This window comes from Aythya marila, assembly GCF_965140915.1.
Source record: "Aythya marila genome assembly, chromosome: 19".
Taxonomy (NCBI): Eukaryota; Metazoa; Chordata; class Aves; order Anseriformes; family Anatidae; genus Aythya; species Aythya marila.
In genome coordinates this window covers 3,909,263-3,933,081 of record NC_139060.1, presented here as the reverse complement: position 1 = coordinate 3,933,081, position 23,819 = coordinate 3,909,263, and the positions used below count along the sequence as shown (strand labels likewise).

The 23,819-nt window shown below is 52.1% G+C and overlaps 1 protein-coding gene across 1 annotated transcript in view; it reads left to right on the top strand.

The window, feature by feature from the left end:
- LOC309885677 (astrotactin-2-like) overlaps positions 1-23,819 on the top strand; it is a gene marked incomplete at both ends in the record, with an annotated part of 105,806 nt that overhangs the window by 7,012 nt on the left and 74,975 nt on the right. The window contains 2 exons of the mRNA XM_082775900.1: positions 4,965-5,072; positions 19,831-19,977. Coding sequence (XP_082632026.1) covers positions 4,965-5,072; positions 19,831-19,977 — 255 coding nt within the window. The remainder of the gene's footprint in view (positions 1-4,964; positions 5,073-19,830; positions 19,978-23,819) is intronic.

Genomic DNA, 23,819 nt, shown 5'->3' with positions numbered 1-23,819 from the left:
CGGGTGCAGAAGGTTGACTTCACCCAGCTCTGGGGTGGGTCAGGACGGGCTCCGTGCTTTGTGGGGCCACATTCAGGATCTGGTCACCAGGGTTTTTGGGGTCCAGGGCTGGTCCCCGAGCTGGGAAGTCAATCTCGTGGGGGCGCTGGGTTTCTTTGTGCATCTTTCAGTCCTGTGGCAGAACGGAGCTGTTGGGGTTTGCCCTGGGCTCCTCGGGTTAGGTGTCCTGCCAGGAGCGCTGGTGGCTCTGCAGATCCTGAGTGGATGTAGTGCGTGATGCACGGCACCAGCATCCCTCGGAGCTGTCAAGGAGAGATTTCGAAAATCAGATGGAGGGGGGGGGGAAAAAATTAAATTACTCTTCCAGCCCAGCTCTCTTTAGCAGGATGCCCATTAATTACGGTGCTAATTGGAGCAGCCTCGTTGTCTTGGGTTTCACCCACCTGCACTTTTCCAAGGCGGGGACACCTGGGGCACCCCCAGCCCGGTGTCCCCAGGCCAGCAGCAGGACAGGGTCGCGCTGCGCTGGGTGAGGCCGGGGCTCCGAGCGGGGTCTGGTGCCCTCTCCTGGGGTAGGCACTTAAAAGCACCCTGGCCACTGGTGCATTTTGTATTTGTAAACAAAAATCATCGCTGTATTTGTAAAAAAACATCGTTGTGTTGGTAAAAAGTGTCCTGAAGTGCAGCGTCGTGGTGGGGCTGGTGGCCAAGCCGTCCTGCCCTCCGTGCGCAGCTCGCCTCATCTTCTGTGGTCAATGGGAAGGCTCCGTGGTGCTCTCCCCTTTTAAAATAAATAAGTGATTAACAGGTTGTTGGGCCCGAGACCTGATTTAGTGTTGGTCAGGGCTGTGTCTCAATACATTTTAGAGGTCTGCCCTGTGCCATAACTTACCAAAAGTAACGCAGGCAGGGCTGGGCTCGGGCAGGCTGTCCCATCCCCGCTGCGTTTGCAATTCCTTTCCTTTGCCCCCCGTCCCATGGAGCTGTTGGTTTTGCTGGGGAGGTTTTTGGGGTTCAGACAGGGCATTCCCTTCATCTGGGTCAAAGCATCCAGCTCCCCTTGGCTGCTCCTTGCTGAAAGTGGATCCCGAGGGTGTCCCCGTGGGCTGTGTGAGCACTGGGAGGGCTGGGAGGGAGCTGGGCACATCCTGCTACAGGAGCACAGTGTGGTCCAGGGAGGGGACAGTGAAGATTGATGAGAAGGAAGAATTGTAATTAACTGGAAACTGTGCCCATGTGTGTGTGTGTGTGTGTGTGTGTACATGCCTGCTGCAATGACAAACTGAGCGGAGTGCTTCATTTTTTAGAGGCTCCTTCCTTTTGTCATTTTTGCATCGATTGTCCACATTTCAAGAGAAAACGTTTGTGTGCTTTTTTTCCCCCTCTCCACTTCTGATTTACCTTTCTCTGGGCATGTTTGGGTAGGCAGCTTTTCAGTTTTGTGGCACGCTTTTGGGGGGTAAATGAATTCACCTGAAACTTCCCACCTACCTAGCTGTGTGGCTCCAGCTTGCGGCACAGGCAGCAGCCGCCATCCTGCAGGGAAGTCGTGGGCTGTGAAAGCTGCAGGGTCAGGGTTTGGCCCCTTCTTGGAGGGGACGGATGTGGGAAACCCTTTTGTGTTAGCAGGCAGGGCCATGGTTGTGAGAGCCTCTGATAGGAGCTGCCCAGAGAGCTCCCAGTTCTTATTTCCTCATTTGCTTTTATTTTATTTATTTATTCTTTTTTTAATGACAGAAACACGCATTTAAAAAACACACGTGGGGCTGGCCAGCAAAGAGGCTCTCGGCAGGACGGAGCCTGCGGCTCCTGCGTCTCGCTTCCTTAGTTCTTGCTCGGCAGCTGAACCTCTTAATAGGAAAATTGCAGAAAATCTGCACCCTCCTGGCTGCTTTATGTCCCGTCACCCGTGGAGGGGCTGTGGGGGTGCTGGTGGCCCTGCCACCCCCCGAGCAGCCTGGGGGAGCAATGGTGGGGCCACTCTGCAGGACGCCTGGAGCCCTGGGGTCTGTGCATGTGCACTCAGACACCCCAGGTGCCCAAATTACAGGGGCTCTGCAGCCCCGGCTGGGCTGTAAGAGGTGCTCATTAATGACAGACTCTTTAATTACGCGTCCACGGGATGTGTTTGCGTTGGATCCTTGCCTCGCTCCATCTAAATGAACGCCTGACTCGGAAACAGCAGCGCGCACCCTGCCCAGCGCGGGGCTGAGCCGGGATCTGTTTGAGGGGATTAGCGAGCTTGTAAATCTGCAAACAGGATTAGCGATGAGAGCACCTTTATTGAGACATCTGCCTGTCGCTGCGGGGCTGGTCCCAGCCATGGGACGTGGGCATTCGGGCGTTTTCCCAGTGCTGTCCTTGTGGTCCGGTTCCACCCGCGGGTGTCGGTGGCAAGGGGCTGCACCGGGGTGCTGCGGGTGTGCCGCTGGGTGCCAGCCCTGGGGGAAATCAGCAGCAGGGTTTGCGAGTCCTTCCAGAGCAGGTTGCTGTGCTTTGCAGATGTAAACCTTTAAAACAGGAGTCAAAATCTTGTGGTCTTTTTATTTTTGGCATGTTTTTTGGGAATCGAGCACGGCGTCAGGTCTTATTTCCTAAAAAGCTCCTGCGCAGTGCTGCGCCGCAGGGAGCCCAGGCAGCCTGGGGGCTGCTAGCACAGCACTGCCCGTGCATCGCTGGTCGCAGGCGCCTCGGGGTCGTTGTTCCCATGTCGAAGGGACTCTTCCCTGATCGGTTGCAGTGATCAGGGTCTTTTTTCCCTCCCAGCGGCCGCAGGCAGATGGCAGCAGCGCCGGTGCTCTCGGCCCCGAGCATCCTGGCCCGGCTCCACGTGCTGGCAGCAGCGCCCTGACACGCTGCCGGCCCAGGGGAGGCTTCTGCAAGGCTCTGGGACCACCAGAGTCGTGGTGGCATCGGTCACAGATCAGCACTGCTCCATCCTGCGTGCTCATTTCTCCCTGCAAACCATGGGCAGAATGAATTGCGGTGTCCCCACCGTATGGGATGGATAAAAGCACTTCCCTGCCGGGTGCTGCGGTTCCTCACCGGGCACCGCGCGCTGGGTCGGAGGAGCTGTGTCTGTTGTGGGCTGGCGCGGGTCCCCACCTCTCGTACTTTGACATCCTGCACGGTTCTGGGTAATAAGAAAATGCAATATTGCTGTCACCAGCTCTCCGAAGACATCCAGCCTGAGTAATTCAACATGTCAGAGCCATCCATCACCGCCACGCAGCCGGCAAACAAACGTAGGGCAGCTGCAGGGGCTGGGATGAGGGCTGGCAGCCCTCACCGCTGTTAGAGCGGGGCCTGGCCAAGCAGAACCTGATCCCCTTCCCCTCCTCGTCCTTCCCTGAGGGGTTTTGCTTTGGTTGCTGGTTTTGCAGCCCTGCTGGAGCCGTTCCTGCTGCCCCATCAGGACTTGCTGCTTGCTCCCTGTTGGCCCTGGCGTTTGCAGCAGGCACCAGCAAGTCATGCAGTGGGGTGGGGGGGACACCGAGGTCCTGGGTCTGGTGGTCGGGCGGGGCATGGCTGTGGCAGGGGTCCCAGACCACAGCCAGAGGCATCAGCCCTGATCGCCGCTCTGTGCTGCATTAGCACGTTCCTGCTGCTTGCTGTCTTTTTAGGACCATAATGAAAATACCCAGGTAACACCAGGTAATTAACAGCTACGCTTTAGGGCCCTTCATCACACCTGGCAGTAAAACAGCAAACACCCGGCAGCCTTTACAGCGGCGGGGATCACCACCGAGCCCTTCCTTGGCTGCCAGGCTTCTTGCTCCACCTTGATGCTTCGCACGGTGGGCACTGCCTGGCTCCGGGCATCCAAGAGCTGCTCCTGTGCCTTTCTGCACCCCTCTCCTTTCATCCAGGGGGAAAACCTGTGCTCAGCATCTGTCCCTGCCCCCGGGCACCGCTGGGAGCAGAGGGGACCGGGGCTGTCCCTGTGGGGCTGCAGAGGGGATGCTTGGCAGGGCTGCAGCCCGTGGACCTGGGTCAGATTTTCTCCCTGATGAGAATGTGCCGTATTGTTCTTACCACGCAGCCTTGCCCCTCAAAACCTTAGTCTCTGCATGCTGAAGTGGGATCTTTGCTGTGATGAGGAGGTCTGAATAAGAGCAGGGGGTGGCTTACACTGAGTCTGTGAAGTCCCCGGACCTATGTGCAAGCACTGAGTCCTCCCAGCTGCTTGCGGGAGGAAGGGAGATGCTGGAGCTGCTTCCCTTCCTCCTCCTGCTGCCCTGAGGGTGCTGCATGGGGTCAGGGCACGGAGGGATAGGAGCACATCCCCCTGTGCGGGAGCTCCGGGCTGCCCCCGGGGCTCTGCCTGCCCACCCATCATCCTGGCGGTGAAGAATTTCCCAGGGCAGAAGGCAGCACTTTCATTTTCTGTCCTCCTGCCAAGAAATTGTGCTTCTGCCCAGAATAAAGGATTTTTTAAAAACACTAAAATATTTTAATGGCAGTTTAAAGGCCCACTGACAACCCCCAGAGACCTCTTTGCTCAAAACTTTGTTAGGATTGCAGGCTTTCTGCCAGTCCGTGCTGATTTTCAGATGCCTGCTCCTCCCTAGCAGCTGGGCGCTGGCACGGGGACACAGGGGGTCCCTCAGTGTCCCCAGGTCCCTAACCCAGGGAACCTAACCAGGTCCCTAACCATGTCCCCAGCTCCCTCAGCAGGCAGACCTCAATCCTTGAGAGCCAGCCCAGTGCCTTGTGGAGCTTGTGCCAGATATTTATGACGTTGGAGCCTGGCAGGCAGCGTAAGGATGCGTGCTGCTGGCTGTCCTGTGGCTGTTGGGGTGAGCTGATGCTGCAGGGAGGGGGAACAGTCCCCCACTCTGTGGTGGGGGCCCTAAAGGCACCGTTACTAGACCCCACAGGCACCAACCGTGTGGAGGAGCTCACTGCTTGCACTGCTGCACTCCCCCTGTCAGCACTGACCTGCTCTGCTCTGCTGCTTGCAGGTGGGATCGGGTTTGGACGCGCCAAAGGCAACTCGGGCTCGGAGGCGGACGATGAAACCCAGCTCACCTTCTACACCGAGCAGTACCGGAGCAGGAGGCGAAGCAAAGGTAAGAACGAAACAGCCACCCATGGCGTGGATGGGTGTAAGAGAGAAAAAAATAGCTGAGCACCGTGGCTCTGCCCTGGGGCGATGCCGTCTGCTGCCACGCGGCTGTGGGTGAGGGCCGTGCGAGCAGTCTGCATGGTGAGGGTATCGCAATGCCTCTCCGCGATGCAGCAGGGTGCAGGATCTATCAGCATCCACCAGTAACGTTTCCCAGCGGTGTCGTTGAGGTGCTTAATATTTCTCTGATTGTTTCTGGGGTTGGTTATGTTAGATATGTCGGCAGCCCAAGCAGTGGCTCCTCAGCCCCTTTCCCACATCCCACTGCCAGGCCAGCGCTGGGGTGGCTCAGGAGCAGAGGGTTTTTTGGGTGCTGCTCTTCTGCCTGGGACCTGCAGCACCTGCCCGACGGAGAGTTCCCGTGCTCCCTCCCAACACAGAGGCAATTAAAAGGAACGAACCCAAAATGAGGGCCGGGGCAGGGATTTACAGACCAGAGTTTTGTGAGTTAGCAAAGCTGAGATATGGCACTGTTGGCTGCAGTTCGAAACCAGCGTCCGTGTTTCCTGCAGTGACACAATACCAAAGCGTTTTGTCCACTTCCCAGACATTTTGGAGGAGGACAGCACAAGCCTTGCTGCTGCTGCACTTGCAAAATTGCTGTCAGGAAATAACTCTGTTGGGAAGCGATTTAATAACTGCACAGGGGGGCTGCTCCCTCCGTTGGTTTTCCATCCCGAGCCAGGCGTCGGCAGCGAGCAGTGTGCTAGGTAGGTGCCTGCGCCCACCGCCGCAAGTGCAGCTCCGTTTGTTTCAGTGATTAGGCATTCAGATAAATGCTCACAATGTGTTTAATTTGAATGTGAAATTGCCTCCACACCTACGATCAGCTTGATGATTGCACACGGCAATAAACACACGTGTGCATGGCGTATGGCATTTGTTCCTGATGAATGTAAGGAATTCGGGTTTTATTTTTTCCCCCAGCGTGTTTTAGAAGCATGAGAAATTCTCACTGAGTTTAAAAGGAGCTTTTGATGAAAAGCAGGGAGAGAAATCAAGACTTAAGTTACTTGTTGCAGTATTAATATAGATGGATTAGGAGTTAAAAGACTTTTTGATGCCTGTTTTAGAAAACAAGAAAGAAATTGGTTGTGTGGCGAACTAAGAGTTGTTTTCTCAATGAGTTATCTGAACTCCTGGGCTGTGGGCGAGTCCATGGGTACCTTGGAAAAGTTGCTGAGGTTGGGGTTTGGGTTTGTTTTGTTGGCAGAGGGGAGGTGGTGCCCAAGCAAGGAGCAGGAAATTGTGTTTGAAGGAAAAACAAACACAGCTTTGCTTTCCTGGTGCCCTTATACCATCCCCATTAGGTCAAGTGCTCTGCCAGTGCCTTGAAACACACTTGCACTGCGTACACCCAGCACAAAGATATTCTTACTGACATGAACGTTGGCTTTGGGTTGTTCGTTTATGCTTCTTGTATGCAAATGTAAAGGAACAGATAAATGGGAAGAATACATTTATTTTTCTTTGAAAGAGGAGTTGTTCACCTGGGAAGCTTTGATGACTGCCTTTGAGGGGAACTCAGGAGGCAGAGCTGGTTTTTAGATTTGTGTTAGGGCTTGAGCGATGCTGCAGAAAACACCTTTGTTTGTGTTCAGTAATGGGCAAACAAGGGAATTGTCTTGCATAAAGTCCCTATTGTATTTTCCCTCCCGTTTAGGTAAATTTTGCCATTGCAGCATCCTTGAAAGGAATTTTCCATTATCCTTTCATTGACTTCTCTATCCCTTGTGGAAGGAAAGCAATAGCTTAGTGGGAAGCCACAGTACCAAACTCATAATTACAAGTTCAGCAAAGATCCATAATTGGACAAGATCATAATTCTAATAGAGAAGGACGCATCGTCAGATACAGTTAATTCTTACAATGATGTTCCCATATTGATTCTGCAATGGCTGCGTGACATTGCTGGTGCCGTGCGATAGTTATCAGGCCCAAGGAGAGAAATTCCTCGAGACTCCTCTCCTCAGCCCAGGTTTTGCAGGATTGAGCACAATTACTGATGCCGTCGAGTCATTGATCCCAGGTGATGTGATGGGAAGTTTCCACTTAGGTGTTGTGTGGGTTCACTTTGACTTTGTGCTGCGTCAAAGCAGGCTGGTTAAGTGGTTGCAGGCTTTATTTTTCTGCTATAGAAGAAAGGCTGCAGGTTTCATGAGGCCCACGGGTGTGCTTGACAAGGTAAATTAGCAGGATGTTCCCAGAGGTAAATACTGAGCGAGGGCGAGCTCACTGTGCTGTGATGGGTCTGGCTGCTCGGTTATCTCAGCACCAGCAGACGCTGACATCTGGTTTGCAGGATGGGAATGCACGGAGGAGTAACGCTGATGAGGCCAGCAGCAGAGGTAGGAACGTTGCGTGTCTGCAGCCCCCAGGATGATGCAGCGTGTGTCTTCCCAGCTTTAAGGGCTGTAGGATCCCCTACACCACAAATGTCCAACTCCTTTTAGAAACTCTCTGGAGAAGTGTAGGGGGAAGCGTGTGAAAGCAAAAGAGGACTTCTTGTGGAGCTTCGGTCCTTGTCTGCCTGTTGGGCAAACTCCCAAACGCCCTTTGGGAGCCTTTACGCAACCCCACACACAACAGGACGCTGCGCTTTCTCTCCTTCCAAACACCACCAAACAAAACCCTAAACCTAACACTAACTAGGACCCTAAAAACACATACGGCACCACTTTCTCCCATCAAAAAGTGCTCCCAACAGAAACCTTTGGGTACACCTGAACTCCCTTGGGGAGCCTTTACAACCCCCCCCCCACATAACACGACTCTACACCTTCTCCCTTTCCAAGCAAACCTAACCCTAAGCCTAACCCTATCCCTAAACCTAACCCTAAACCTAACACTAATGGCAGGGCTAACCCTAACCCTAAACCTAACCCTAACCTGAACTGTAACCGAGCCCTAACCCTAACAATAAACCTATCCATAACCCTAACCATAGCTGTAACCCTAACACTAACTCTAATGGCGGAACTAACCCGAACCCTAACCCTAACCCGAACGCTAAATGAACCCTAACCCTAACCCCCACCCTAACCCTTACCCTAACCCTATCCCTTACCCTAATGACAAGTGTAACCCTCACACTATCCCTAACCCTAAAGCAACCCCACTCACAACAGAACTCTGTACCTTCTCTCTTTCCAAACAACCCTAAACGTAACCCAAGGCCTATCCCTAACCCTAATGGCAGAGATAACCTGAACCCTAACACTGACACTAACTGTAACACAAACCCTAAACGAACCCTAACCCTTACCCTAACCCCCATGCTAAACCTAACCCTAATCCCAACACTAACTGTAACCCTAACCCTAACGGCAGAACTAACCCTAAGAGTAGCCCTAACACTAACCTAACCCTAAAGGCTGAGCTACCCCTAACCCTATCCCTAACCCTAACACAAACTGTAATCCTAACTCTAAACCTAACCCTAACCGAACCATAACTGTTCTTTATTCCTTACCCTAACCACCACCCTAACCCTAACCCAAACCGTAAACATAATCCTAACCCTAACCGAACCCAAATCCTAACCCCCAACCTAACCCTAACACTAACCCTAACACCCTAGCGTTCACTCACCTGAACGCTAACCCAAACCCTAACAGTAACCCTTACCCTAACCTTAACACAACCCCACACACAACAGGACTCTGTGCCTTCTCTCTCTCCAAACCCTAACATCCCTAACCTGAACTTTTGTTATGACCCTAACAGAATACATACGTTGCCAGTTTCTCCCATCTTACCTTGCTCCCAACGGAAGCCTTTGGGTAGACCTGAACTCCCTTTGGGAGCATTTACACAACCCCCCACACAACGGGACTCTGCACTTTCTCTTGAAACCCTAACAACCCTAACCCCTAAACCTTAGATCCCCAACCCATTCCTTACCCTTAACTTACCCAGAGCATGGATTTTTTGCTGCCAGTTGTCTCATTGCTCACGTAACGCACTGTCCTGTCGTTCACTCCCATCAATCCTGTTTTCCCACTGACACCTCTAGCAGTCCTTCTCTACCTCCTTGTTCTCCTCCGCCACTCCTGTCTTTTTAATTGCTTTGACACTCCCTGAAATCTTTTCCAAGAGGAGGAGAGAAAGCTCCTTCCCGACTTCCAGGCACCATTTTCATCTGGGTTCTGCCTTCCTGTGCCCGTTACCTTCTCCCATCCCAATAACCTGCTTCCACCCCAGCAGACCCGCTGTGCACCCCAGGGATGGCAGCATGTGGCGTGGCGTGCCCTTGGGTTAGACCTCCACGGACGAGGCTCTCAGATCATTCCCCAGCACCGTGCTCTGGAATATCAGCACAAGTGAGCAGAGTCCCGTTAGGGGTCTTGGGTTGGTGTCAGCCACGTGCGCGTGCTTTTTGTGCCTGGATGGCTTGCAAAGTTTTCTGAGAGCTGTTAGAGAAATGAGAAGATGAGCTTTGATCTGCCTCGGTATTTGGTGTATAAAACAAGGCCTTTTATAAGGGAATATTAGTTATTCAGGGGCTGTTACATGTGAGGAAGTTTCACTTTGATCCTCTCCTGTCTCCAGAGGCAGCAGGCATTTATTATTTCACGGGGAACTAAACAAAAGTCAGAATAAAATTTGGGTGATTCTCTCCACGTGCACTGCACCCCCAGCCCCAGCAGGGACGCGCAGCGGTGTGGGCACCGTGTCACTGTGTCACCAGGCCCTCGGCGAGCCGCGTCCCTGCTCTGAGCTGCACTGGCTGCTGGACCACCTGCAGCCCTCGCACATCACGGACGCCGTCAGGGATCAAATGGGAAAGAAAAGGTGATAATGCAAACATGTCATTTTTCATTGCTTACACTGGCCAGAGGGAATAATCAGCCTGTCCTGTGCCTCCTGCTGTTGGGCTGCGCTTAGTGTGTCCTCTCCCAGGGCTGGCCGTGCCCCAGCTCCTGCAGCTTTCTTGCTGCTTGTCCACTGGGAAGGAAATGCAGCCCTGCTGCCAGCACGGACAGACAGGGAAGACCCGATGGCTCCACACCTACCCGGCTGCTTCACTGTGCTGCTGCCTGCAGCACCCAGGAGGGGACAACCCCTGTGACACCTCTGGGTAGCAGTGTGATGCACGTCCTTACCTCGCGGAGTGCTGGGGTGCACCCCCTGCCCCCCATCCCCCAGGACAGATGTGGGATGCTGTCACTTCACATTCTTGGCTACCAAAGCTCTGTCGTCAGTGCCCCTTTTCCAGAGAGCAAACAAACGTAGTGCTTTTTTTTTTTTTTTTTTTTTGCATCAGCAAATAGCCGCCCCTGCACTGCTTTCCTTCAGTTTGATGCCTGTTCCTGCAGGGGAGCCCAGTTTGGGCTGCTCCGGCAGCTTTTTGGGGAAAGGGGCTGCCACGGGGAGCCAGTGACAAAGCATGGGCTGGGGAGCAGAGGGGTCTGTAATTAAAGCAGTCCCGGTGCCGTGGCAGCCTCAGGCTCTTTAACATCCCCAGACTGTGCTGGAGATAACGGCTTTTACATCTGTTCCCAGCGGCAGCGTGGGCCTCTTTATTTATTTATTTATTTTTTGATTGTATCTGATGCAGCCTCCGCGAGTAATTGAGTGTTTGAGAGTGAAAAATTATCTCCCCGGCTTGGCCCTTATCTTGACAGCAAAGCAGCACTTTTAATTTAATTTTGTTCAGAGCATGCGGGTAACAAATTTCGCTAATCGCTCCGCTGTCACCCTCCGCATGGTAACAAGTCTCTTGTTCCATGGGAAGCACAACACAGACACGGGGTGGGGGGGTGCAGGTTCACGGGTAGCGGAGGGGACGTGGTGCAGTGCCGCTGCTCTCCCCACCCGTGGTGAGATTCGTTCCTCCTCTTGCTTGAGCAGGGGGAGGAGGTGGAGAGCAGCGTCTGTCAGGGCTCTGCTGGGAAAGCTCGCTCCTGTTGGGGAAACTGAGGCACGGCCATGCCCCAACCCCGGGGAGCTCTTGCAGAGCAGGGATTTTTATTGTGCGTCTGTTCCAGAAGGAAGGGAGGGGAGGTAAAGTGTTTCTTTGCCTTTTTTTTGCATGGCTGGCTTTGGAAGTCCTAGCCCAATTGCCCTGTGGCATGGCCACAGGGCAGCCGGGCTCTGCAGGCGGTGGCAAGGGCATGTGGAGAGCCAGGAGGGACATGGGGTATTGCACCACGGGCACCACAGCCCCTGGTTCATCTCACCCCCAGCCTCCCCAGTCAGTCTGTCTGCCCAGCCCAGTGCTCGCTGAGAGCAATCCTCTCTGGGCTGTGACTTCGTGCGAGCTATTTTCTAGATAATGATTACTTTTCTTTTCCTGGAGGAAATATATTTTCATTGTGCTGTATTGAAAATTGCTTTCCACCCTCCTTGAAATAAAGCCTTCCGCTCAGATTTGCCTTTGTGCTTGTATAGTGTAAAACTGGGATTCATTTGGAGTTTAAAACAAAACAACAAAAAAAAAAAACAGACTTTAATTCCGAGAGAAGTGTTTCCATTGATTTGCGTGCAAGAAAATTCCAGTGCAGGCAGTCTCTGGCTTTAAATATGTAACTGTTTCTTTAATGTGATTTTATCCCAACCAATTCCACACTGAGAACATGAAAGCAAAGCTGACTTCATTGATTTTAATTGTACATGCCCAGGGAAATTCAAGAAAAGCAACAACAGCAGGAGAGAAATGGCCCTGGTGGTGATGGTCCCCAAGGAGGCACCAACCTGTGCCACCTCTGCCTTCTCCATTGCTCCCCTCTCCTTCCCTGCCCTCATCCACGCTGGTTTTTGGGGCTTTTCCTTTCCCTCCACTCCCCTCATTCTCCCTTTTTCCTCCTCCTCCCTGTTGATTTGTGCTTGCGGCATCTCCCTCCAGGCTGCTAGATGTATGTTAGAGCAAGGGGGGATCCCCGCTGGAAGCTGGACGGATACAAACCGAATTCATCCCTTCAGTACCGGAGCATTAATGCTCCAGGAGCGTGGCAGCAGCTGGGGGTGAGCGAGCACGGGGCACGCAGGCTGCTGTGCACATGGGGCTCGGCTGCCAGCCCCCACCCCACCACTGCCTTCCTTCTCCGCAGCCTCCTGTGCTGCAGCTCAGCTCTCTGCTAATGGGCAATTCGTAAGCGTTAATAGCATTAATCTGATTCTGCACGCTCTTAGCAAGATCAAACCCTCCATAAATCCAGAACCATCTGATCTCCCCCGTCTGCTGCACAATGTGGGCATCTCCTCCTCGTCTCCCCGTCGTGCCTCCTTGTGGTCTCAGGGCTGGGGGGGTGCTCACCAAGCAGCCAGTGTCCCCAGCGTGGGGACCGAAGCTGCATGGTCAGGGCTTCTCCATCCTGCTGGCCCAGGAACAGGGACACCCTGAGGTGGAGGGGGAGCCCTGTGTGGCAGGAGGAAGGGGAGAGCAGTGCCTGGGACCTGGTGTGGGGCAGGGGTGGGGAGAAGGGTGGCGAGAGCAGAGTGTGGGACGCTCTGTGCCCATAGCAGCCTGCCACCACTGCCGCTTAGCTTGATTGGTATTTGATTTGATTTAACATGATCTCCCGCTTGTAAAACACCTTGAGATGTTTCCGTGTGTGAGGCTGTCCTGGAAACGCTGCTGTACCGTATTAATGAGCCTCTGCTGGAACATAAAGAAGCATCATTAGGAGCGGTGAACTCGCCTGGCGTGCAGAAAGCAGCGCAGAGCACGGGCACGCTGCGGCCTGGCCCTGATCGGGGGCTCCGCACCCCGGGGAGCCTGCAGCCAGGCCCCGCTGGCAGTGCCGGGGTGGCTGTGGTGGCTGTGGTGTGGTGTCTGTGGTGTGGGGTGTGGGGTGTGGTGTTGGTGCTGTGGTGTCTGTGGTGCTGTGGTGGCTGTGGTGTGGTGTCCATGCTGTGGTGTGATGTCCGTGCTGTGGTGTCAGAGGTGTGGTGTCCATGCTGTGGTGTCTGTGGTGTGGTGTGGTGTTCACAGTTTGATGTCCATGCCATGGTGTCCATGCTGTGGTGTCTGTGGTGTTCATAGTGTGATGTCCATGCCATGGTGTCCATGCTGTGGTGTCCATGCCATGATGTTTGTGGTGTCCATGCTGTGGTGTCCATAGCATGATGTCCATGCCATGCTGTCCATGCTGTGGTGTCCGTGGTGTCGGTGCCGCGCTGTGGTGCCGGTGCTGGTGGCTGTGTGTTGCTAAGCAGTCCCACCTCTTGCTGTGCCGCTGCTTTGGTTTCCATATCCCTGTCTTTCTCGGGTGATAGAAATGCATTTTAATATCCGAGTAGCCTCGAAACATGCTGTATTATGCTATTATCTCCGGGGGGTGGGGAAGATTGTGAAGCACTTGGCGTTTAACGCCTACATATGGCTAACACTATGGGCTGTGTGCTGATAAAGATGGGGTAATTAAAGTTTATTTTTTTTTATAGACTAATCTCCCAAGCATGTATTTATGAGCCTGATTTAGAAACATCACATTACCGAGAGCACAGGATATTCGTGTTGCTTGTAAATCCATACGTGTTCTGAACTTACCTTTCTTTTTTTCTCCTTTCTCGAATTTAAGCAGCGCTGCCAATAGCAAAAAGAAATGAGCCTGGAGTTTTGTTGGTGCGTCTCTCCCACCCCTGTCCTTTAGGTGGGCAAGGGAAAATATACAAAGCCGCAAGTAATTAACTGCATAAGTAAATTATATTTCCAAGGAGACACGGTGCATTTGGAGGGTCTGTTTGCAGCGTGTTTACACTGGTGGCTCTGAAATTATCTTCATCTTGCAGCAGGTGCAAAATCTTTGGGGGAATTCGGTGCTCTGCAAGCTGGTTCTGAGCTGGCTGCGGAAGGACTCGCACGCTCTCTGTGAGGCTGGAGCTGGGCTAACTGGCACCAGTGCTTAATGGGGAAAAAAGTCCCAGGTGGGAAGGTGGAAGGGGCCAGAGGCCCTCAACCACTGCCCTAGCTGCTCCAACGCTCGGGTCAGAGGCTGTAAGTGAGGTTTAGATTCCTGAACTCCTCCCGTCTTTCAGTCTTAATTAAGCTGTGGTTAATGGGGCTGGTAGAAGAAAGCTTCTCAAGTATGATTCTGCCCTACACCAGAGCAGTTTGCCTTTTCTTTCTCCTCCTCTCTCCAATGTTCTTGCAGCCCGGGGCTCAAGGGGAGCTCATTTCTCCCTGTTCAAGAAGAAATTAGTTCTTCTTCTTGTCCATCCACCTGCTGCATCCCCCCGGGCACAGGCTGGGGTGTCAGGGCTCACAGAGGTGCCTCCCCCATTGCTTTCCCTGCAAGTTAGGCTAAAGCCAAGACTGAGCATTAGAGCACCCTGATGCTCTGCTGAAAGCATCCAAAGCAGAGCACAGACCTCTTTAATTAAAAGCAGGCTGAGAGCATCTCAACATAGCAAGGATTTGCTAGTGCAGAAGAATCTGGGGAGCAAGCTTGGTCTCAGCTGTGCCTGGACATACTGTGGGCCTTTCTTTTTGGACCACAGAAAACCTGAGCCAAGCCTTAGCTTGTGTGCTGGGGATCTCATGGGCTGCTGAGTCCTAGCCTCTGCCTGGGAAGGTCTTGCATTTCTTCCCCGTAGCTAAAGAAGTTCAGTGGAACTGAGTTTTAAAATCTGCACATTAAACATTTTCCTGGAAGCCCAGAGACTACAAAAGGAGGAGGGAAAGTGCCCAGGCACAGCTCCTCCTGAATTACTGAGCCGGTTTGGCTCCCACCCCCAGGACAAGGAAGGAATTATTCATTGTGTTTCACATCTTGAACAGGAGCACGTAGCCCTGGTGAACCTGTTGAGGTTTGTTTAGTTAGCATTGTGTTGTTAAGAATACAGCTGTGTTTTCAGAGGGCTGGCACTCAGCTTTTTATCTCCAGATGGGTGTTCAAACACTTCTACTGGAGTGTCAGTGGTCGGAGGGGCAGGCAAGGGGATGGAAATCAAAAAATGTACCTCTGTTTAAAGAGGGAGGAAAGGATCTGCTTTCCTAATAGCCTGCCAGGGAACTGGTCGTAAGCAATAAAGAGCTGAGCTGGAAACAGAATTTCTGCTCGAGCAGAATTCCCCTGGATTTGGTTCAGTTGGTGACAGCCAACTCCAGGCAGTTCTAGAGGTCAGCAATTAGCAGTGTGGTGGAAACGAGCAGGAAGGGGAAGGCAGAGAAGCGGGGAAGGCAGTTAGAGGAGACTTGCAGCACGTTGTCCCTGCCCTTGGGCAGCCAAGCTCAAACTCATTGAGCTGTAAGGGGCTTTTTGCTGTTTCAGGCCCCTGTGCACCTTTCCTCTTAGTCACAGAGAGAGAAGTGATGGGGAGGAGATGGGGATGGGAGCCCCCAGACCCTAATCCCAGCTCGGCTTCTGCTGCAGGGCGGTGAAGGCTGCTGTCGTACCTGTGATTCAGGCTCTTTGTAAAAAGGGGATAATGCTTGCCTAACTCATAAGGGATTTGTGATATAATGTTTGCAAAGCACTTTAAGACCCTGGATTGAAAGGTGATTTATAATGGTAAAATCCAGTGTTCTCTGCTCTATTGTGTACTTGACTGTGTCCAATTATCTCAATGGCAGGTTTTCTCCATCTTTTTTTCTTTTCTTTTCTCTTTTTGCATTAGTTTAGCAATGCCAACCAAAAGAAGGGTTTGTGGCAGGCACAGCATGCCCTGCAAGAGGATGAGTTTGGAGGTGCTAACTTACGCTAATGATAGGAATAGACTGGAAAGGAAAAGGGGGCATGGCAAGGTGGAGGGCACAGGAGATGGGTGATAAAGCTGTGAAAGAGAGGTGGGAAGGCTGTTTAGATGATGCATGCGTAAGGAAAGTGAAAGATGCTTCATAAATAATCATTTTGCATACTCCTGTTGGTCGCAGATGGGGTGTTTCCCAGCAGATCAGTCACTTCTCTTGTCCTGCAAATGTCAGGAGGAGCACCCATGGTGCAGGCTCCATCCTTCTGCAGGGGAGGCTTTGATGGGGCACGCTGCTGGCCTGGAAAATGCAGGTTGTGCCTCAGGCCCAGCCTGGACACCAGTTCCCTGCTCTGACACCCGCATCTCTAAGTGGGTTTGATGAAATTATCGGGTGAAACACGCGAGTGCTAACTTGCTAGATGCATTTCCCGTTCAATTTTTAAGCAGATGCTTTTTAAATCTCTCTTTGCTGATGAAATAATGATGGCAGAGAGCAAGGAGGGTGGAGCTGGATCAAGTGCCAAAAATAAAGACATGTCCTTGCCTGAATCCTCGGCAGGCACACGGACAGGTCTGCCAGCAGCTGGGACATTTTGGCTGCACTGTAACAGCCTGTGCAGCAGCTGGGTGTAGTGCTGGTCCCTGCCCTCTCATTGGCATTTCTGTGTTCCCCAAATAGTTTTCAGGAGTTGCAGAGCTGGAGGGCGAGGTGTCTGTTGCAATCCTGGTACATGGTGCTGATGGAGGGGTCAGGCTGGGGAGAACAACGTGCAGCTCCCGGGCCTCGGGGTGCTGGGACTGCCCCTGCATGGGCCGTAGGGACTCACAGATGGGGTAGCAGAGGCCAGGGGATGGTTTCTCCTGGTTCTCTCCATCATCAGAGGGTGGCTCATGCTTGCTCCTGGCCTGCACTGAACAAGAGCATCTACATCTCGTGGGGCAGCCAGGTCTTTCCCAAACATTTCTTCATTGCCCACTCTCACATCCTTTCCCCTCGTCGTCTGGGGTTGGTCTGTCCCCCTACACTGCAGATGACCTGATTCAGCCATCCTAATGCCACTGGTGAGTTTGTGACTCTAGACCTGCTGATGTCTGAGTTATTTTTTGGCTTTTACTTGAATTCCCTGCAACTACCTGAAAGGGTGTTTCAGCAAGGAAGGTGTCGGTCTCTTTTCTCAGGTGACAAGTGACAGCATATAAGGAAACAGTCTGAAGTTGCAGCAGGGGAGGTTTAGGTTGTATATCAGAATTTCTTCGTGGAGAGGGTGGTCAAGCACTGGAATGCGCTGCCCAGGGACATGGTGAAGTCCCCATCCTGGGAGGTATTCAAGGGATGTTTTGAATGAGGGTTAGTGAGTGGACTCAGTAGGTCAGGCTTGGTGATCGTGGAGGTCTTTTCCAGCTGTCATGTTAAGAGGTGTAGCTGATTAACCATTATGGGTCTGGTTGGATTCAGTCACAGGTTCACCAATAACGTATTTACCAATATGGGTCTGGTCAGATTGAGGGTACCGAACCATCACAGTCACGGATTCACCAACAATGTAGCACGCCCTCACTGTAGTTGTGTTCAATGAGAACTATCAGGGCTAGGAACAATGCAATTAAGTCACTGCTCGTCTTAAGACACTGCTTGTCACCGGCCTCCACTTGGACACAGAGCCATTGACCACCCTGGGTGTGGCCATTGAGCCAATTCCTTATCCATCAGATGGTCCATTCTTCAAATCCATATGTTTCCAATTTAGAGATTAGGATGTGATGTGGGACCGTGTCAAAGGCCTTGAAGAAGTCCAGGTAGATGACATCAGTCTTCCCTTGGTGACTGATGCAGTTACTCCATCACAGAAAGCCAACAGATGGGTCAGGCATGATTTGAGCTTGGCGAAGCCATGCAGGTTGTCCCAGATCACCTCCTTGTCCTGCATGTGCCTTAACATTGCCTCCAGGACGATTCGTTCCGTGATCGTGCCAGGTACAGAGGTGAGGCTCACTGGTCTGTAGTTCCCAGGTCTGCCTTTCTACATTTTATAAAAATAGCAGAGACGTTTCCCTTTTTCCAGTCAGTTGGGACTTCGCCTGACTGCCACGATTTTTCAAATATGATGGAGAGTGGCTTGGTGGCTACATCAGCCAATTCCCTCAGGACCCTGGGGTGCATGTCGTCAGGATCCATAGACTGTAGTTAAGTAGCGTCAGGAGGTTATGAAGTTCCTCTTCGCTTACAGTGGGGGGACTCTGCTCCCCCAGCCCCTACCCAGAGGTTCGGGGACACGAGAGAAGCCTGACCACTAGTGAAGACCGAGGCAAAGAAGTTGTTAAGTACTTCTGCCTTCTCCACGTGTGTCATTACCAGTTCTCCATCTCGATTTGTCAGAGGCGCTACGCTCTCCCTAGTGTTTTTTTTGTGGCCAGTGTACCTGTAGAGCCCCTTCTTGTTATTCTTTGCCTCCCTCGCCAAGTTTAGTTCTGTCAGTGCCTTGGCTTTCCTGATCCCATCCCTGCACATCCAGACAACGTTTTTGTGCTCTTCCTAGGGCACATGGCCCCGTTTCCACTAATTGTTCATTTCCTTCTTTTGGCTGAGTTTGAGCAGCAGGACCTTATTCAACCATGCCGGTTTCCTACCTTCCCTTCTCAATTTATTTCATATGGGAAAGAGAGCTCTTGTGCTCCAAGGAAAACATCCTTAAAGAGATCAAGCTCTGATCAGATCCTCTGTCCCTAAGGACTGTGTCCTATGGGATCTTAGCCACTAATTCCTTGAGCAGCTGGAAGCTGGCTCTTCTGAAGTTCAGGGTCTTTGCTCTCAGCCAGGCCCGTATCCCTTGAGATCACAAACTCAACCAGGGCATGGTCACTGCAACCTAGGCTTCCCCCAGTTTTAACTTTGCTAACAAGTTCTTCCGCATTGGTGAGCACCAGGTCCAGTAACACTTCTCCTCTGGTTGGTTTGTCTAATGTCTGGACAGGGAAGTTGTCCTCTGTGGACACCAGGAGGCTCCTGGGTTGCTTACTGCCTGCCACGTGGCTTTCCCAGCAGACGTCCAGGTGGTTGAAATCCCTCGGGAGGATGAGAGCCTGTGAGCATGATGCTTCCTGTAGCCAGAACAAGGCTTGATCCCTTCAGCATCTTTCCAAGACATAAAGTCCTTTTTGGTGCTTCCTAGTCTCCTTGTCGCATCCTTAGTTGTCCCTATTCTATGATTTTATAACTCCATTTGCTTAAAAATAAATAAGAAAGAAAGAAAGAAGGAAAGAAAGAAAGAGAGAAAAATGAAAAAGAAAGAAAGGAAAAAGAAAGAATAAAACACGAGGTGCCAAACAAGGCTGTCTGTGTGTGCAGGTCTGCACAGAGCAGCAGGGGAGGAGCAGGACGATGGGATGTCCCCAGCTGATGGCTACTCCGTGCAGACATCCCCTACCCTACGTGTCCAGCATATGGCCATGGAGCTGGGGACAGGCGACCCACGTCCCGTCCAGGTGCTGGCTTCAGAAGCCCCTCTTAGCGTTGGAAAGTGTTGAGTTGGCACTTGGAACAAAATCTTTTGTGAGCTGCTTTTTTTGAAGGTACCGTAAGCTTCTGTGACTGCCAAAATGAAACTTCTCTTGTAATCTCTGCTGCCTGTAAGAAGCGGCTGGCTCTGTAGGTCGCTTTGTTGTTCATCATAGTCCCTGCGTGATGACTGAATCTTTATACATATTTGTATAAATAATTAACGCTCAGCAATGCTATATAAAATTTGTAGACATAGATTTCTCCTGGTGTTAAGCAAGAGTAAATGATGCCATGGTACCGGCAGCCCTCGGATTTGGCTTGATTGTTTTTGTGACTTGCTAAAATTTGCCACATAAACCTCGGCTGCTGAACACTGCCTGGGGCTTGGCTGCAGGAGCCTGCAGGACCATGAGCAAACCGTGCTGGGAAGAATAGGGTGTGAAGGATCCAGGAGCTCTGGTCTTCACGGGGCAGGGGGAAGCAGAGCAAGCTGGGGGGGCCTTTCGGGGTGGGGGTGCCGAGGCGGGTCCCTCCCGCAGCACCCACCACTCTCTTTGCCTTCCAGGTTCGATGAAAAGCCCCATCAACAAGACAGCCCTGACCCTCATTGCGGTCAGCTCCTGCATTCTTGCCATGGTGTGCGGCTCCCAGCTCTCCTGCCCGCTGACTGTAAAGGTGACACTTCATGTACCCGAGCACTTCATCGCCGATGGTAAGACCCCATGGGCATCAGATCCCCTTCACCCCGCAGCAGCCGCTCTCTTTATAGCTTACCTAAAGCCTCCCTGAGTCAGCACCTTAGCAGGCATCTCTAGAGGACCACACCATGGGGGTAAACTTTCCTCTTCTCGATTGCACCTTTGTTGTTATCACTGAACATATCTGATGGATATTCCTGTTCTCATCGGGACTCACTGATGAGCCCCGGGAGCCTGCTTATGCATGCTCCTGTCCTGCAGCAGCTGATCCGTTTGTCCCAGCCCCTTTGCAGCAGTGCAGAGTGAAATTGGTAGCATTTGAGCACAGGCAGAGATGCTTTGAAAAATTAGACAAGGGCTGCTGTCACTATTTATTGTTTTCTCCGACTGGGCTCCTTGCATTTGTTGTGTTTCACTGACCTTTTCTTTATAATGTGCAGTGAGCGTCAAGTGCAAGTTTTCAGTAACATGAGGGCAAATTTCATTTTCTTCCAGCCGATGGGACCCATTATTCAGTCAGTTCCAATTCCTCAGCTCCCGTGCTCGCCTGACTGCTCGGGGCGTGCTGAGGGTACACCTTCTCCCTGCCAGGACTGTGGTGCTCCCAGCCCGGTGCTGGTTCCCATCCACCCATTGGGGTTGGGATGCAGCGTGTCCCCTGGGGGGGTGAATGTAGTGGGGAGAGTTAGATGCTTAATGAGGTGCAGCAGTGTGGAAGAGCAGGGCTTAAAGCATCCCCCCATGACACAGAGGGATTCCCCGGTCTGTTTTAAATGGTTTTCAGCCTTGATGAGAGTGGGTTCTTCAGTCCCAGCACGGAGCCTCACCACGCACGTGTGTCTGCACCCGTAATGATGCTTTTGGGATGGGTGCTGCGTGCGGCCAGCGGGCTGGTGCCCTGTGCTGGTGGGAAGGCTGCTTCTGCTCTGCCCCCTGAGGAAGCTTCTTAGCCGCTGGCTCTGGAAATTGCAGTCCAATCTCAGGGGCTGGAGGCTGCCTTAATGGCTAAAACTTGGTTATTAAGAAAAAGAGGAGGAGAGTGTCTGCTTTGTGGCCTCAGATTGGGGGAACGGAGCGTTAGAGGAGTGCAGAGCTGAAAAAGGGCATAACTTGAAATAAGGGACTTGGCTACGCCTTGACCTGCTTCTGAAAGGCATTAAGTACTGCCCAGGCTGCACATAAATATTCTGTAGTTTCACAGATTTTTATTCCGAACAATCAGAGAACAGAAACTCATTTTGCTTTGGGGAAATGAGGTTGCCCCAGTATCAGCTCGCGACCCTCAGGGCACCGGCCAGGTTATCGCATAGGCTGGGAGGGACGCGCTGTCCCCTGCCCAAAACCAGCCTCAAGAAGAGAGGGAGAGCACAGGAGCCGTGCTGAAGGCCAGGGGGAAGGCAGTGGTGGAAATAGGCTCCAGCATCCTGCAGAGCCTCTGGCCTACAGAAGGCTTGTGTCCTCAAAAACTAAAATAAAACAAAACGTAATGCGACTCCGTAGAGATAAAGTGGAAAGATGAGTCCGTGCTTTTCACCAGGAAGGGGGTGGCAATGCAAATTATGCAAATACAGAGAACACTCGAATGGAAATGACAATGAAATACCAATAAAATAGATTAATATCATTGAAACTGGGGGAAATGGGATGATCTCCAGTTCCAACTTAATGACTTCTTTAAAGAGAAAGTGGCAAGAGGACTGGTAAAAACGGTTTGGCAAAGAATTAAAATGAGCTTTGTAATGAAACTGTAAAATATAATTACAAACTGCAAAAACTTTTTAAATATTTTTATGGGAAACAGTCAAATTCTTCATACAGAAGCAGCAAAGACATTTTGCAGTGGCTATCAGTTTTACTGAAATCTCATCGTTTTATGTGATGGCGGAGTCCATTGCCGGGGAAGAGGAAAGCTCTTAAAGTTGTCCCTTCTAGTTGATTAACAGCAAATCCCAAGGCAGCACCAAACTGGCAGCAAAATGCTAGGAAACGTTTAAAGGCAACACTGAACTGAGCTGGGCTTGGAAATCTTTATGGCACCCAGGAAAGCATCGCTGGCCGTGTTTGGGGAGGTGACGTGTAGCTTGTGACCTGGAGTATGATGGCAAAGGGGGACCTGCTCCTGACTTACTGGGTTCATTTCCAGCTCTTTATGCTGCTTTTTGCCAAATATCAGGGCTGGGAGGTGGGAGGAAGTGGCGGGGATGCTGGCATGGTTATTGCCACGTGAGCAGAGCGGCGGCAGAGCTGATTACGTTGGCCCAGATGGGGCTGGGAGCTTTGATCCGTCTTACAGCAGCTGCTCGCACGGCACCCGACGTCTCGTTAATGTTGCCGTGCACTTCACCAGTCTGCATCCTTAAGCTGCTCTCCTTTGTACGTCGTGTGAGGATAAGGCAGGCTGTGCGAGCGGGCAGGGAAGGTGCATTCGTGGGAGATGCTCCCGCACAAGAGGAGGGTGCCCTCCAATTCCTGTTTGATGCGCAGGATTGCAACAGATGCCAGTAGCCAAGGAAAATCTTAAAACAGAGAAGCTACCAACACCTCTGCAGGAAAAGCCAAACAAAGGCAGAGGCTGAAAGCAATCCCTCTGCTGTCAGATGAAGACTCATCTGTGAAGGAAATAGATGTGAGCCAGCTCTGGTGCGCCAGGATCCTAAAGCAAGTTGGGGAAAAGAGGGGGGGAGAAGCCCCACCAAACGTCTCCAGCCCCAGGGGAGAGCAGCTTCCCCCCTGCAACAAGCAGTGGTGCTGGAAAACAAAGCTTCTGAGCCTGTTAGAGTTGGAGGATTAGGAGAGAACAGAGGAAGGGCTGGGACAAGAAGCCAACTGGGGTGGGAGAGCAGATTACCACCAGCAGTGTTAATAACCAGCCCGTCTCTGTTGCCCTTGTTTCCCTCTCTTGGTTCGTTTTCTTCCTTGTCTTCATTTGATGGGTTCTCCCCCCGTTTCGCTCCCCTCTGAACAATTACTGACTGGTTTGCACAGCTGCTCTTCCTTCATTTCCCCGGGAGCCACCTGCACAGGAGCCTGGCACAAGCTGCGCTGCTCGGTGCTGCCCCGGCTGCCAGGGGGAGGCTGGGGGTCTCCCGTGTGACAAACACATCTGTACCTGTAAATCCTCTCTTGTGCTGCTCTGCAAGGAGCCTCCTTTGCTGCACGGGTCTTGTGGGGTTGGCATGGGGCTGAGGAAGGCACTGGCTTTGTCCCTGCCCTCGGTGCCGCAGGGGATTGCATTACACCGGGAGGGCAGGGAGGCCTCCAGCTCCTTTCTGGTTCCTCCCCAAATGGCTCGAGCAGCCTCTGCTCCCTTCTGCCACTGCCCCAGGGCACAGAAATTGTGTCAGGAACTCGCCTGCACCCAGCAGCAGGCATCATGCCCATTTCAGAGCTGGCTTGAATTTATAGGAAGGCTTGCGGTGGCTTTTATGAGGACTTGGAAATGCAAAGCATTATTTAGAGGAACATTTAGCAGCATCAAAGGGGGGAAAAGGAAAAGAGAGTCCCTCCATCTGAGCAATAAAACCCCTTATGAATATGTTAGCCACTCAGCTCTGCGCATTCAGGAGGGTTTTTCTCTTGTAAGTAATCACTCAAAAAGTAGAGAGAGAGCAATGGGAGCTGCTTGCAGGGAAAGCAGGGCTGGAGAAAGATACCCTAGAGGACTTAGCCTGGAGTATGTCCTTGCTGCACAACAGTTTGAAATATAGTATCAATTAAAGCTTCCCATTTTTATAGCCTGCAAAGAGGTTATATATGGTGTTGGTGGATGTTTGTATCGGGATACTTTAGTGGGAGAGGTAGGCGAGGTCCTCCATGGCGTGCAGAAGGAAGGAAGAGCTACATTTAACCAGGGGCT